The sequence below is a fragment of the Gadus chalcogrammus genome, chromosome 8 (assembly GCF_026213295.1).
Source record: "Gadus chalcogrammus isolate NIFS_2021 chromosome 8, NIFS_Gcha_1.0, whole genome shotgun sequence".
In the NCBI taxonomy this organism is placed as follows: Eukaryota; Metazoa; Chordata; class Actinopteri; order Gadiformes; family Gadidae; genus Gadus; species Gadus chalcogrammus.
The window spans coordinates 23,346,525-23,363,387 of record NC_079419.1 but is presented as its reverse complement, the minus strand read 5'-3'; the positions used below and the strand labels follow the sequence as shown (position 1 = coordinate 23,363,387).

Here is a 16,863-nt window from a genome sequence, read left to right as displayed (position 1 = left end):
AGTTTTGAATGATACTCGTGTAGAACGGATATTACTAATTTCTGTGTATCCGGAAGTGGACTGAGGAAGCCTGTGCTGCCGTGCTTCATTGGTTGGAGCTGAACGACAGACTTTAGCAAAGTGGTTTAATCTAAAACAGTTTCTGAAAACCTGTCCACGGGCAGGGCACTGTGATGCTCTTGTAGCATGAGAACTGGATCCACAGTTGCCGCAATTGCGTCTGGAGCCCACAGTGGGGCGCTGTCTATTCATTTGTTGCACAGGCAGGCTGTCACCACTATCAGTGGACGGGAAAAACTGACGTTTCTGCGCGCTGCAGCTGTTGCGCTAACGCTGTGTGGTGAGCAGGGCTGGTCAGCAGAGTAGAGCATTCTAGAGCACATTCCACTTGCAACGCTATTTTGATTGCATCAGTCAGTGTCAAATCATCAGGTTCCATAAGCAGTTTTTCCTGTGTCTTGTCACATGACGTGCCTTCTATCAGCTGGTCTCTGATCATTTGGTCATGCAATGCTCCATACTCACAGGCTCGTGCCAGCTCACGTAGGTCAGCTACAAAAGTCTGTATGGACTCGCCGGGTCGTTGGTGGCGCTTCCTGAGTATGTACCGCCGTATCAGGACACGTTGTTTCCCAGAGAAATGGTCCGTCAGCAGCTTGACTATCCTCGAAAGCTGTTGCTGAGCCGAGTGCTCCAAGAACACGCTGGCCCTCGGTACCGAGGCAGTGGACGAGGATAGCGGTCTTTTGCTTGTCGGGAAGCTCGTCGTCGGAGAATCCGAGCGCATCAACGTAGGCATTAAAACCTGTCAGCCACCGTGTCCATGGCACTGCGGGTTCCCCGGGTACCGCGAGAAACACTTCGGGTGGGGGAAGGCTAAATCCAGCCATCCTTGTCGCCAAATGTTGTGTGTGAAAGACTGACACGCCCACGTGTTGCTTCAGAACGTACACTGCATTTCTTTACTTCAGTCTCATGTGTCGATCAACACTTCAGTCTCATGTGTCGATCAACAATGCGCGCAACGCGCGCATTGTTTTACAATGCGCGCGCATTACACGTCACGTCGCATCCCATAATAATCACACAGTCTCTTAAAGGAACCGTAACCACTATTTAGCAACATACAGCAAACCCATGTATCACAGTGTGACCATGTTATTAGAACATAACATTATTAGAACATAACACCGGGCTGCCGCCGAGTTCCCGGAGCTGAGCTGCTCGTCCGCTGGTCCACAAAATCTTACCTATGCTCCGATTGGAGGGGAGTGGGGAAGTGGGAGGTAATATTCAACTGTGCCCCCTTCCTATGTAGGAGGGGGCGCCGAAACTGACTCGCTCGTTTGGTAACTGTAGGTGGGGTACTTTCAGGAATGCTCACTCAGAAAATCATGTACAGACTTTTTTCAAAGTTTGAATGCTTGTGGGAGCACCAGACACCCAAAACAACACCCCAAATTCCAGGAAAAGTGTTGTTTTCATAATATGTCCCCTTTAATGTTTGCACTTATTGTATGTTGTACGTCCATGCATTTAATGTACAAACTTGTTGTATGTCGTACTTAGTTGTGTAGCGTCTTATTCTATCTATCTTTGTTGTATACAGGTAATGTGGTAACCTAGTGATTGTTAGCACTTGGCATTAGGTTCTATGAACATCCTTTCTGTACCCACAGCGATATTTGTTGTTTCACCTTCTTCTGACAAATGCACTCATTGTAAGTCGCTTTAGATGAAAGCAGTTACTAAATGCCCTAAATGTACTAAATGTAAATGTAAATGCCATGATGTCATTATGTCTGATGTGTTGTTCCTCCTCTCCAGGAGGCTGACGTTGTGTATCTGATGTGTTGGTTCTCCTCTCCAGGAGGCTGGCGTTGTGTATCTGATGTGTTGGTTCTCCTCTCCAGGAGGCTGGCGTTGTGTATCTGATGTGTTGGTTCTCCTCTCCAGGAGGCTGGCGTTGTGTATCTGATGTGTTGGTTCTCCTCTCCAGGAGGCTGGCGTTGTGTATCTGATGTGTTGGTTCTCCTCTCCAGGAGGCTGGTGTTGTGTATCTGATGTGTTGGTTCTCCTCTCCAGGAGGCTGGCGTTGTGTATCTGATGTGTTGGTTCTCCTCTCCAGGAGGCTGGCGTTGCAGCAGCCCCAGGCCCTGTTCCCGTCCGGGTGCCTCCAGCCTCCAGGTCAGCCGTAAACACCTCTCCCACCGCTGCACCTGCAGACAGTTACCAGCCAACCGTTTAACACCGTAGAATAAACACATCAGGGGGCGGCGGCCGCTGGGGTCTGGGGTCAAAGATGAAGGGTCAGGGGTTGTAGTCGAGGCCAGCCCACTACTGTGGCCCAGCTGTTCTTCTGACTTGTCTTTTTCCCTCCACATGCTGCGCAGAAGACGACGAAGGTACTGGCGGCGTGCACTGCCATATCGTTGTATATATATATTATAAAGTTCAAGTTCAAGTGTACTTTATTGTCAAAAATCTATGTAACTGGGTTAGCACAGAAGTTTGAAATTGCGTTTGGCCAGTCTCCAATGTGTAGTTAAAAAAAACATTTAAATAAGACATTGACAATAATCTCTCACTCACTCACACACACACACACACACACACACACACACACACACACACACACACACACACACACACACACACACACACACACACACACACACACACACACACACACACACACACACACACACACATAGCAGCAGAAGTACAATCAGTGGTCACAAGGTGCAACAGTAAAGTAAAGTGCAACAGTAAAGTGCCAGTGGCATGGTGAAGTTCATGTAAATATATATATATATAATTATATTTATATATTTATATATATAAGTTTCAAAGATTACATTTATGTTTCAAGTGGCTGCACTGAGGATATTTTCCACATAACATCTTTCTAATGTTTTTTTGATGGGGGGGCTTGTTTTTAGAGCCAGCCTATTTATTGAATTGTTTTTCGTCATAATTTACTTCATTGAAGGCCTTATCTTTGTGTTTCTTCTGGTTTTCAGTTAAAGAGGATGTGGACTATGGGGCGATATCAGGAGTCCGTGTTGGTAAGATGTGTAATACTCCACTGGAACCATGCTTTGCCTTGAGAGTATTTACTGACATGCAAATGGAGTGGAAAGAAAAGCCAACCTGTGTTTGATATAAACACAGGTCATCTGATTCAGCTGTCGTTCTGTGTGGCTTCAGGCCGCACTACAAAACACAAATTAATGACATTTTCTTTCCTTCCACTGATCTCATGTCTTGGACACAGTGGTAGTGTGTTTGTGTGTGTGTGTGTGTATGTCCCTGTTTTTCTCTCGGTGTCCTTTTGTGTGTGTGTGTGTGTGTGTGTGTGTGTGTGTGTGTGTGTGTGTGTGTGTGTGTGTGTGTGTGTGTGTGTGTGTGTGTGTGTGTGTGTGTGTGTGTGTGTGTGTGTGTGTGTGTGTGTTTGTCTCTCTGTCTGTGTGTGTCCAAACATGGACACACACAGACAATCATGTTTGTTTGCACAATTAATATGTGGAATAAACCACATTCAGCTAGATGCGGAAACACAATTTGGCACTGCAGAACGCAGGCAAGGTGAACAGCAGATTCTTATTAATTTGTTCCATGAAACAACAATGTGGATGTTATCTGACCCAACAGCCCAGCCGGGCTAGGCCTTTGTTCTCATAGAACAGGTATTGATCGCAACAGTAGGTGCCGTGTATCCATAGGCATGCAACAACAAATAGAAGCAAATGTATAGATGCAAGTCAGTGAGGTTATAACGAGGTAGGAACAGGAGAGTAACCTAAAGGAGGCGGGAGAGTGGAGCAGGGAGAGGGTTCTACTCCCAGCTGAGCGTCTCTGGGATCGTCTACCTGTAGGTCAATGAGCTCATGAATGACCTGTTTTATAAATGTTCCTTTGGATCAAAACATTGGGTTGATTGAGTCAATAGGATAGCCATAATGTGGCTCTTATATTTTCCTTCCCCTGCTCTGCGATTGCACCGTAGATTTGACTTAAGCGTGGCCCTCGATAGTGTACACTAGACAGTAAATTCATCTTAAGGCCCTCGATAGTGAACACCAGACTGTCGTTTCACCTTAAGGCCCTCAATAGTGTACACTAGACAGTAAATTCACCTTAAGGCCCTCGATAGTGAACACCAGACCGTCGTTTCACCTTAAGGCCCTTGATAGTGAACACCAGACCGTCGTTTCACCTTAAGGCCCTCGATAGTGAACACCAGACCGTCGTTTCACCTTAAGCGGGGCCCTTGATAGTGAACACCAGACCGTCGTTTCACCTTAAGGCCCTTGATAGTGAACACCAAACCGTCGTTTCACCTTAAGGCTCTCGATAGTGAACACCAGACCGTCGTTTCACCTTAAGGCCCTCGATAGTGAACACCAGACCGTCGTTTCACCTTACGACCGTCTGGCGTTATAGTTGATTTGCCGTGGGTGTACTGTGGAGTGGGTAACACTGTTATATTAGCAGGCTAGTATTGCCCGTTGCCGTGTGCTAGCCTATCACGAGCAAACTCCGCAACTAGAAGGACAGAATGAAATGTGTTGAAAACTGTCTCCAATGATAAAGAACACCAAGGCTAACTTGGGAATCAGACCCTATGTCCAAATTTCCGAACTACCCTTTCGATAGTGAACAGCAGACAGGGAGGACTAGTTACGTGCGTCCACACACGCTTAGATCAATTTAGAGTTTAGATCAATGAAAATGTAAAAACTGTTTAGATCAATGAAAATGTAAAAACAGTGCCGAATCTGCCAATAAACATCGTCGACATCAGCCCCCATAACAGGAAAGAGCTGTTGGTGTCACGCTGCCAACCCCACACCGCATGGCACGCTCTGCAGCGTGGCGCTCGCACACGGCAGTGCAAGCCATGCCTGAAGAAGTGCTCCAGAATCTCCAGGCTCTGAGCAAGTCTACGTCTCTTTCTCTCTGTCTGTCTCTATCTGTCTGTCTGTCTGTCTGAGTCTCTCTCTCTCTCTCTCTCTCTCTCTCTCTCTCTCTCTCTCTCTCTCTCTCTCTCTCTCTCTCTCTCTCTCTCTCTCTCTCTCTCTCTCTCTCTCTCTCTCTCTCTCTCTCTCTCTCTCTCTCTCTCTCTCTCTCTCTCTCTCTCTCTCTCTCTCTCTCTCTCTCTCTCTCTCTCTCCTCCCATTACCGAGAGTATAGTGCCGATGTTGAAGTTGATAAAGCGGCACATTGATTGGCAGCCGACGTTAGCCTGACGATACTTAGGGGCGGTTTTGTGTGTAAACATGAATTTGACATCTTGTCAGATATGTTACAATGTTTTGCTGCAATTCCTCCAAGTCTTGACAAGGAGGACAAATCTTAAATTAAACAGGGGCACATAACTTGAACCACAATCTTGTTATTGTATAGCAATGTAATCTATCTTGTACACGAATGTATACAAGTTAGGTTTGACGGATCAGTTATTTGTGATGGTATTGTTGAGAGACATCACCATCATAATTTAGTTTCTTACCCATGTAACATAGTTGATATATATGTATACGATACTTAAAGGGGCGCCTTTAAGGCTATTGGACATGGGATACAAAGGGGGGATTTGGGGGAAGGCAAATATAAATTTTCTGTTCTGTCTACACAAAAATACACATGTATGATATGCACACAAATATGCAAACGCACACAAAAACATGCCATAAAACATAAAATAATCACCTCTTCTTCGCCCAGCCGGTCAGAGGAGGAGCTTCAGGCTGGGCCGGAGGGGCGGTCACGGGACGGACCCCAGGAGGAGGAGGGCCGCTGGGCTGGAGGGCCTCACCCGGGCCCCCGCCTACCTGGAGGTGGTCCCCTTCCGCAGGGGCCCCAAAGACCGGCCGCGCCTGGTCCTACTAGTGGGTAAGACAGACAGACAGACAGACAGAAAGACAGACAGACAGACAGACAGACAGACAGACAGACAGACCATAGTGACTGAAGACAGACAGACAGACCATAGTGACTGAAGACAGACAGACTGACAGACAGACAGACCATAGTGACTGAAGACAGACAGACAGACCATAGTGACTGAAGACAGACAGACAGACCATAGTGACTGAAGACAGACAGACCATATTGACTGAAGACAGACAGACAGACAGACGGACAGACCATAGTGACTGAAGACAGACAGACAGACAGACAGACAGACAGACCATAGTGACTGAAGACAGACAGACAGACCATAGTGACTGAAGACAGACAGACAGACAGACAGACAGACAGACAGACAGACAGACAGACAGACAGACAGACAGACAGACAGACAGACAGACAGACAGACAGACAGACAGACAGACAGACAGACAGACAGACAGATGTGTGTGTGTGTTTGTGTGTGTACATGTGTGTGTTAAGTATAAAAGACGATTACCAAACACACCTCCAGATAAGGAACATCATCAGTGCTCCACCAAAGGTTTTTTGCTATTGTTTTGGTTTGAGGATGGATCCTCTGTGATGGTTTAATGGTTCCTGATCTGAGAGCAGCGTGACCACCCCAGCTCCAGCCCGCTGCAGAGGGGCTGTGGAGGCTCTCCGGGCCTCCACAGTAAAGGCCTGGTCATGTTACAATAGAATCAGGAGTCAACTGCGATCAAGAGAGGAGGCAATCTTTGGAAAGAACAAAAACAGGGCGGAGCGAGAGCGGTAAGTAGGGATCTGCGAGAGACACTGGTGATTGAGCACCGCGGAGGGCAATGAGTCGCGACGGGCGGGAGGACGCAGCGATATGGAGCAGATGAATGATGCTTGGAGGAGGGGGTAGGGGGCTGGATCAGGCGAATTGGAACCCTGATAATGTCAGCCAAGAGCTCCATCAGCAAGCTGGAACTGTTGGCGCAGCCGGGATTTAGATTTAGTCAGCTTTAATTGACTTGGAGCTTATCCGAACTCTGGATTCTGTTTTACTGTGCGCCGTAAAGGCCCATGGAGCAGAGGTCATCAGCGGAGCGGGATAGCGTATTGGCACATAAGCCGCGGAGACGTGGGGGGAAAAGTGAGGGTGGAATGGCTTCAACAGCAGCAGACTGATGGGCTTGGTCCAGGGGCCAGAGGCTTTAACCCTATCTACCTGTTTCAGAGGTCTTTTTTGACATATCTTAATGAACTAATAGACTAGTACTGCTGTGGCCCCATGAAAAACCCCTGTGCCAGACACTTTAAATCCTTAAAGATTGTGTAACGTTTAAAAAGGTTTAAAAGGTGGCCTGAGCATAGTATCCATGTTGCACAGCGATGCCCTATCCGCTTTTAGTGGCTGGTGGAGGCTGGGGAAGACATTAGCGATGTAAGAGGAAGAGGAGGGGTTGGTGGAGCTGTAAACCTGATAGTTTGTGCTCGTATTGAGGTCATGTGATGGAAAAGGCAGGTATGTCAGGAATCTTTTTCTCATCGGACTACATTTAAGTCTGATGCAATCTGGGGGCCAGGGCTCGCGTTGGTAATACTGATATTGATCTATAAAGGCAAACCCCAGATAGCATGTGTATAAGCGTGTGTGGGTGTGGGCCTGTGTTTCTTTGTGTGTGTGTGTGTGTGTGTGTGTGTGTGTGTGTGTGTGTGTGTGTGTGTGTGTGTGTGTGTGTGTGTGTGTGTGTGTGTGTGTGTGTGTGTGTGTGCTTGTGTTTCCTTCTGTGTGTGTGTGTGTGTTTGTGTGCCTTTGTGTTTCTTTCTTTTTGTGTTTGCGTATCTGTGTGTGTGTGTGTGTGTGTGTGTGTGTGTGTGTGTGTGTGTGTGTGTGTGTGTGTGTGTGTGTGTGTGTGTGTGTGTGTGTGTGTGTGTGTGTGTGTGTGTGTGTGTGTGTGTGTGTGTGTATGTTTGTGTCGGTTTGACTATATGCTCTGCACTGCAATGCGAAGATGTGAATCTGTGTGTGCTTAATCCATTGCATCCGTCATGTTGGAGTGCCACTGATACCGCACGGCTATGCAAGATGTCTTGTGGATAAATGACCCTCCAGGGGCCCCATATTCATTCATATATAAGAGCCAAACATTTTAGAGAGGCTCATGGTGAACGTAAAGAGGAGGATCGATTTTGGAGAATACTGAATAAAATCAGAATAAATCAGAGCTCTTTCTGCTCCTCTCATCTTTTTCTCTGCTTGACCATCGGCCGCTTTCCCCTCGCAGCTCTCTCTCGTTCCTAAACCATCCCTCATTTATTTGTAGTGTTCCTGTCTCTCTTCTAATCTTGGTGGAGGTAAATACCTCAGCAGCCCTTTGATTGAAGGACACGATGTCCACGTGAGGAAAATATGACCTAGCTAAACACAGCTAGCTTGCGCTGAGGTAGCATGGCTCCTCCACATTAACTCTTCTCCTGCTGTTCTGCTGTGTGACCCCAACAGGGTCCCCGGGGGTCGGTGTGAGCGAGCTCCAGCGAAGGCTGCTGGTTTCTGACCCCGAGCAGTACGGTGTCACCGTACCATGTAGGTCGAGGTTAAGAGCGTTTCCATGATGTAATGTTGTGTCCTTGCAATGATGTCTAGCCCAGTGGTTCAGTCTATTTTATTGTAGTGGGTATACCGTGATGATTCGCTCCCAGCAGTCGCTGGGAGGGTGTGCACCACACTCACTAATGCAGGGGTCCACAACCCGCTGCATGGATTTAAGAGTACAAGTATTATCAACAACAATGGAAAAGCTGAATAGACTTGTCAGTTTAAATACCAGTATTAACAATGAACAAATAGAACAGAAAAATGACAAGTTGTCCTTTGTGTATCTATAGTAGCAATAGCACCTGCTAAACAAGGTCAAAATCTACTACAATGATTGAATGAACTGTTTACAACCATGGCTAACCAATGCATGAGAAGGAGGTGAAAGGAGACCAATGTTCCACTCTATTGCTCTAATTATAGCTCTAACTGTTGTTATCTAACATACCATACAGTCATTGAATTGTGTAAAAGTCTGAAATTACTGCACCTTAAAAATGACCATGAATTAGCTATACTCTCATTTGCATGGCAATTAACTTTATGAATTTCAATTGTGTATACCAACTGCATGTTGGCTGACATTTACCTAACTTTCTTTCCCTCCACTCTAACCAAGGAAGCCTGTTTTTAAATTCCCTAGCCTGACACTCAAGGTTGGCCAGGGGTTCTCATCTAAAAGTAACAAGGAGATATACAGTGGGATCAATATATATTATATATATTGATATATATAACTGCAATAAAAGGACTGCAAGGATACGAATAATATGTATCCTTGCACATTTTTAAGTGGGTATACGGAAATCCTGGAGTGTTCCTAGTGGGTATACGGCGTATACCTGCGTATCACGTAGAGTAGACTATGCCACTTGTCTAGCCTACAAGGCTACTAGTTACTTGGTAGCTGAACTGTGTACACGAATCCCCTCGATCTTTCTCTGTAGTACTTTCTCTATGTTTGCCCTCCTCATCTCATCCAATCTTTCCCTCTCGTTGTCTTCCCTTTTCTCTCACCCTTCACCTCCTGCCCGTTCTCAACTCTCGCTCTCTCCCACCCTTTAACACACACCCTTACTCTCTCTCTCTTTTCAAATCATCTCTGACACATACCCTTACTCTTGGCCTCTCTCTCCCTCTCTCTCTCTCTCTCTCTCTCTCTCTCTCTCTCTCTCTCTCTCTCTCTCTCTCTCTCTCTCTCTCTCTCTCTCTCTCTCTCTCGCTCTCATGCAGATACATCACGGATGACAAGAATAAAAGAACAAAATGGAGTGGACTACTACTTTGTCTCACAGCGCCAGTTTGAAGAAGACATCCTGAACCATAGGTACCCATTTTGTCACTTAACATTGAATTCAAGATAAAGTCCTGGCTTCGATTCCCCATGTCTTCAGTTCTCCTGGAGGCTTCGATGAGCCAGAGGCCTTCACCCCCACCTGCTCCTGAAGGTCATGTACCCGTCTCACTTGGGATCACAAAGTAAATGGATGAATAGTGGAACATGAAACTCTCTCTATGTCTCTGTAGGTTCATAGAGTATGGGATGTACCGGGGCCATTATTATGGGACCAGTCTGGACTCTGTGGCTGAAGTGATGGCCGAGGGGAAGATGTGCCTGGTCAATCTACACCCGGCTGTGAGTCCCAGGCTGCATCATGCAGTTCTGAGTGCTGAATTGACACGGACATCTGACATTATGCACACAGTAATCAGTAATACACGCTTCATGACAATAACAATTACAAAGGTAATAGTGATAATTATAACTTGTATAACATGAAAAGAAATGGAACTAGATAACAAAACCAACATGTACAGGGGCGTTGGGTGCCTAGAAGTAAAAAGGTTTCAGGTTTGATTCCAAACGTCCACAATCTGTTGGCCTTCTTGAGCAAGATGATCCATCATCCCTGACAAACTGTGTCTTAATTAGTTCAACTTTGGATAAAAGTGTCGCTTGATGACCAGACGGAACTTACTTATACCAGATGTATCTAAATGATGTACTTTCCACTTGTATTTCCTTCTAGTATTTCTTCAATGAGACTAAAACAGGCGTACTCACAGTGTGTGTTTGTTTGTGTGCGTGTGTGTGTGTGTGTGTGTGTGTTTTGTGGTTATCATGTCAGGCCATAAAGAGTGTGTACACGTCCGAGTTCCGACCGTACGTGGTGTTTGTGAGGCCGCCGCGGCTGGAGGAGCTGCGCTTCACCCGGAGGAGAGCCAAGTTTATCTGCCCACCCGAGGAGGGCTCAGGGCAGGCCAGAACCTTCTCAGTAAGCAAACCTTTAGGTGGGGGAAAGTGGTGTGGGGCTAAGTACCCCAGCTTGCCTAGCACTCAGAGTCCATCTATTGGTGTAGTACAGCGTATCAAAGAGCCTGTTCCATATGGACCACCGCGCTACGTACCTTAACATGCAAGGCCCACCAACGGGCGACGGACCCTCGTAAACTAAGCTATGCTGTGCTAGGCATTCCAAGAGACTAAGCATGCCATGCAGAAGTTCTGTAAAATGCCACCCTATGCGCTAAAATGCATGTCTTTGGCGATAGCAATATTCCTGAACAGAAGGGACAACATACATCTTTCTACACAGAGCGCTCAAAGGTTAGGTCTAAAGGTTTGAACCAATAACTTTCTAACCATTGAGCTGCTCACACACAGATTTGGTTTATATGAAGGACATGCATTCACATCATCATGACGATGCAACCCTCTACAAAACCCCCGGACTGCATACCATCGGACATGTGTGATCTCTGAGGTCAGGTGGTGGTCCTGTGTCTTGTAACTTGCACAGACAAGCATGAGATCCCACACACAAACACGTAAAACACAAACTCAAACACACACAGACTCACACACACACACACACACACACACACACACACACACACACACACACACACACACACACACACACACACACACACACACACACACACACACACACACACACACACACACACATGCATACCTTGCACATGGCTGACCTTGTAACTTCCATGTGACGTTTAAGACCCCAAAGGTGGTCTGCAGTGTCAGGGGAGGGGAGGCTGTGGGGAGTACTGTATGGGAACACATGGGGGGAATACGTCAGTATCGATGCCATTTTACGAGTTGGGTGATAAAGTGAGTGAGAGGGTGAGTGAATAAGATGGACAATGCCTTTTGTTGTGTGGGAGAGTGTAAGTGACTGAGCGTCCATGCCTTTTGGTGTGAATGTGTGCGTGTGTGCGTGCGTGCGTGCGTGTGTGTGTGTGTGTGTGTGTGTGTGTGTGTGTGTGTGTGTGTGTGTGTGTGTGTGTGTGTGTGTGTGTGTGTGTGTGTGTGTGTGTGTGTGTGTGTGTGTGTGTGTGTGTGTGTGTGGATGAATGAGTCAGTAAACGAGGGTCCATGGTTTTTAGCAGGTAGGTGGGTGGGTGAGGGGGCGGGAGAGTGAGTGAATGAGGGGGTGAATGTTATATATTTATCCCTATAATAGTAACATTACATTGATGAGAGAGGGTGATTGAATCAACGAATGTAACATTTACATGGAGCAAATGCAAATGAAGTATTGATACATGTAGATGTGGATCTTAAAAGGTACATCACTGACTTCATTAAAGAGTTTCACAAAGCACAGAGGAGGTAACGTTTTTGACATCAATGAAAAAAAGATTGAAAGCCTGTTCCCACTGAACCAAAACAACCTCAAACCCCTTGGTCTGTGTTGTGTGTTCAAGGTGGGACGGGGCCTGTGTCTTCCCCAGAGGAAGTCAGATCAGATCATTACTGTCTTATCTTATCATATCTGTCTGTCCACCTGTCTGTTTCACCTCTGGGCGGCCCTTATTAAAAACATATTCGGCCAAACACCAGTACTGCACCGCGGTGGCCATGCAACATGAACCAAAAACCCTTAACAGAAATCAAGCGTGTCTTATAGGGCTATGCGTCCAAATCATAAGAATTATGCTCTACTGCTAGCATGTAACAAGGGCTAGCGTCTGCTGCTCTTGGGAGCATTGTGAACAGGTACACAGGAAGGTCATATTAGGCTTCATTGTTACATTCAGATTATTCAAATCCACGTTGTCTAAGGGGCCTGCTGAAGTCACATACCTCGTCTCCAAGCCCAGGGTTTATTGGGCCTGTCGCCTCTCAGGCGAGACGTTCACACCGAGCAGACCTTTGGATGACACAGAGAAAATGGCGGAAGTCAATGGTCAATAGACTTCCAAAAAAAAAGGATATGATGCGTTCAAATATTAAAAATACTAATCCAAACATGGGATTGAAATAATTCACATCATTGAGCACATCATTCAAATTAATTTGACCCGTTATATAAGATAAACGCTGGAAGGCACTTCTCGACTCTCTGGCAAATAAATGATATCCAATTGGTCTATTTGAATTGTGATCAATGATTTCCCTCCTTTTATAACTTAAGATGTCCAATGCACTAACACACTAACCCATCCACTCTCATCTAACCTCCGAGATGCAACCTCATCTCACAGTGTCCCACCTTCACAGGAAGAAGACTTTGAGGACATGATCGTCTCGGCCGAAGACATGGAAACCGAACATAGTCACATGTTCGACAAGGTGGTTGTCAACGGCGACCTGACCACGGCGTTCAGAGAGCTGCGGGCGGCCCTGGAGCAGGCGTCGGGGCCGAACCTCCAGTGGCTCCCTGCGGAGTGGGGCCCTGCGGAGTGGGTCCAGGGCCCGCCCGCTGAAGCCAGGGGGTCACAGGACCACGTGGCAGGCTGGAGGTAGAGCTCTGGGCTCTGCCTGGCTGGCATAATGCAGGGGTACAAATGCAACAGCTCCCTTGGCAGCGCAGTAATGTGGGGAAATGTGTCCTTAGTCTAGTAGGCTGCTTACTGAGGCTTTACCCTAAACAGGAGCAGATATTTTGCTTACCGTTGTGCTTACGGTAATGTTGAGACATGTGTGCATATTAGAACTTTAAATATAAACAAAATATTTAGTTCTATAATAGTTTCCCTTGTTTGCTGTGTGCATTCAGGGCAGAGGTCCTTTCTATGCATACTATGTGCTTAATGACCCAAACAGAAACTCTCCCTCCTTCCCTCACATCTGTCTGAGAGTCACATTTTTAGCATTATTTGTCTGGAACGTTGTCGGCACCAAGGGACTGGGGATTAAAAAAAGTAGTAGAAAATCATACAATGTAAAAAAATAAAAAGGGGGAAAAAAGGAAAAAGGAAAAGCTCCAGTCACTGGTGTCCACAGACAGCCGTCTCCTGCCAAGTTAAAAACATCAGCATGTAATTATTCTGACAGTTGCTGCACTTCAATTAACTGTAATGCACACCAGAGAAACATTATTAGTGCCTGGCAGCCAGAAAGAGTCGACTAACAGTGAATTAGTCGACTCTTGTACAAAAACATAACGGCAGGAGCGACATTATCAAATACATCATCAGAACCAGATCTATTATTAAAGACTAGCATTATAACAATATGGTTGTTGGAGTATTGTAGTGTACCATGAGCCTGATTGTCGTACTTCCAATTTTTCAGATAAATCGGATTAATTAAATAATTTTTGCGTGAATTATTTCTTCAGTTTAATAGAATGAACAGATGTGTGCACTAGTGTGTGTATTGGTGTGCGTGTAGGCTGAAACATATATGTGAAAGGGGTTATGTTACACACATGGTATACATATGTGTCACAACATCTTCATCATCAACAATGTAAACCTCTAAATTCAATTAAATGTGTTGATAAGCGCAAGCTTCACATCCTCATTAGGAACACGTTGAGAGTCACAAGCTCCAATCATTAGCTCCATAATCAGACCCTCAGCGTTGTGTCTGAACGGGTCTGATTCCTAGGAGATTTTTGATACCTATCAATGTGGGCTTTTTTCTTCAGAGGGAGTTGTTGTGGTCAATTGGGCGTCACTGATTGTAAATGTGTCAATCACTTCATGTTTGAGGGAGGAGTGGCCGCGGGATAGGGTTTTAGGTTGTAAAGGGAATGTTCCTTTGTAGATTTAGGGCTCTCTCAGGCCATCTGCCAGAGAAAGACTGAACAGGAGTTATGACTGCACTTAAAACCATAATGTCACATAAATAAAAACCAGCTACAGTGGACCGAGATATGGCAATAGAGGGTAAGATCAACGGAGCGACCTGGTGGTGGGAGTGCACACGGTGGTTGGAGTGACCTGGTTCTTGGAGTGCACACGGTGGTGGTTGGAGTGCCCATCAAAGTCAAAGTCAAGTTTATTGCATCAATAACAATGGAAATGACATTGCTTATGCCCACCGACACGCCGTGGTGCTGCTTGGAGTGCCCTTGGTGGTTGGATTGACCTGGTGGTGGTGGGAGTGACCTGGTGGTGGTTGGATTGACCTGGTGGTGGTGTTAGTGACCTGGTGCTGCTTGGAGTGACCTGGTGGTGGGAGTGACCTGGTGGTGGGAGTGACCTGGTGGTGTTGGGAGTGACCTGGTGGTGGGAGTGACCTGGTGGTGGTTGGAGTGACCTGGTGGTGGTGGGAGTGACCTGGTGGTGAGAGTGACCTGGTGGTGGGAGTGACCTGGTGGTGGTGGGAGTGACCTGGTGGTGGGAGTGACCTGGTGGTGGGAGTGACCTGGTGGTGGTGGGAGTGACCTGGTGGTGGTGGGAGTGACCTGGTGGTGGGAGTGACCTGGTGGTGGTGGGAGTGCCCTGGTGGTGGTTGGAGTGACCTGGTGGTGGTGGGAGTGACCTGGTGGGGGTTGGAGTGACCTGGTGGTGGGAAAGACCTGGTGGTGGGAGTGACCTGGTGGACGGAGTGACCTGGTGGGGGTTGGAGTGACCTGGTGGTGGTGGGAGTGACCTGGTGGTGGGAGTGACCTGGTGGTGGTTGGAGTGATCTGGTGGTGCTGGGAGTGACCTGGTGGTGGTTTGAGTGACCTGGTGGTGGTGGGAGTGACCTGGTGGTGGTGGTGGGAGTGACCTGGTGGGGGTTGGTTTGATCTGGTGGTGGGAGTGACCTGGTTGTGGTGGGAGTGACCTGGTGGTGGTGGGAGTGACCTGGTGGTGGTTGGAGTGATCTGGTGGTGCTGGGAGTGACCTGGTGGTGGTGGGAGTGACCTGGTGGTGGTAGAAGTGACCTGGTGGTGGTGGGAGTGACCTGGTGGGGGTTGGTTTGATCTGGTGGTGGGAGTGACCTAGTGGTGGTGGGAGTGACCTGGTGGGGGTTGGAGTGCCCATGACAGAACCAGCACACTTATTAAACTGTGTGTTTACGTAAATGCGTTAACTATCAGGGATGCTAATCTGGTATCTTTTGGAGAGCCATCTGCTTACCACCCCTCGCCCCACACCTGGTTCCTTACCAAACCTGCGCCCAGCAGCCAACCCTCCCCACAGCCTATTCTGCCTAGTCTTTGCCTGGCTTTAAGCCTCGACGGCGAAGCATGCCAAACGTGACAGTATAATTTGACTGCATCATTGATAATCCAAAGCACACTCTGAGCTAATTTCAACGCCACTATAGACAGTGGCATGTTCCAATTATTCCCACACTCTGTTTAATGTTCACTGCTGCCAACTTCAAACATTTCCCTGAGAGAAATTATGTCAATTGTCCTCACACAAGGTCCCGCTTTGAGAGCGAAAAAATAAACATGTTCAGCAAAGGATTTGTCTCTACGTGGGAGTTCAGACTTCTGTGCTTCTGAAAGCCATGTAATACATGCTTAATGACCGTACTATGGTTATTGCCGCACAAAAAAATGGTTTTGAACAGAAAAGGACTCAAAGTGACTGAAAATATTACATAGTTATTCCTGAAAGGAATCCTTGTCCTTTCAGGCATTCACTTTTTGAACAAATGTGCTTTTAAATAAATACTGGCTAAAAATAACGCTAGCCAAATTTTAATTAACTCCAACATTTTCAATGTATCTATATAAAATTGTGCTACTGCAGAAAAAGTTTGCTAGATTAGCGACCTTCTCAAAAGCTCTGGTACCAAGTGCACCACTTTTTTTTATAAATTGAAATTATTGTCTATTTATGACATAAATATTCTCCATATTTGCACATTTGTGTTTTCTCATCTATAAGTTTACCGTATACATTTGGATGTTATGTTTTTCCAATCTCAAAATGTCATAATCATTGTACTAGAGAAGCTGAAAATCTCCATCTGCCTTTGTATAAATCTTCCCGCAGTCAGTTTTCTGTCAAATACAGTGGCGTCATACTTTGGTATGAAAATAAACATGTACTTGATTCTTCTGTCACATTGACCATATACAAAAAGAGATTGCGGTATTCCATGCTATCAAAAGCAATTATTTCAAAACAAGAATTTGATTTATATATTTAACATGATTGTCTGCTTGTGTGTGTGTGTG

At 46.4% G+C, this 16,863-nt stretch overlaps 1 protein-coding gene across 1 annotated transcript in view; it reads left to right on the top strand.

Moving 5' to 3' along the window:
* Positions 1-13,256, top strand: part of LOC130387951 (MAGUK p55 subfamily member 7-like) — a 29,505-nt gene extending 16,249 nt beyond the window's left edge. Inside the window, exons 10-18 of the mRNA XM_056597243.1 lie at positions 2,129-2,187; positions 2,394-2,405; positions 3,030-3,068; positions 5,731-5,898; positions 8,393-8,473; positions 9,719-9,812; positions 10,013-10,121; positions 10,615-10,761; positions 13,011-13,256. Of these exons, the coding sequence (XP_056453218.1) occupies positions 2,129-2,187; positions 2,394-2,405; positions 3,030-3,068; positions 5,731-5,898; positions 8,393-8,473; positions 9,719-9,812; positions 10,013-10,121; positions 10,615-10,761; positions 13,011-13,256 (955 nt within the window). The remainder of the gene's footprint in view (positions 1-2,128; positions 2,188-2,393; positions 2,406-3,029; positions 3,069-5,730; positions 5,899-8,392; positions 8,474-9,718; positions 9,813-10,012; positions 10,122-10,614; positions 10,762-13,010) is intronic.
* Positions 13,257-16,863: the final 3,607 nt, after the last annotated feature.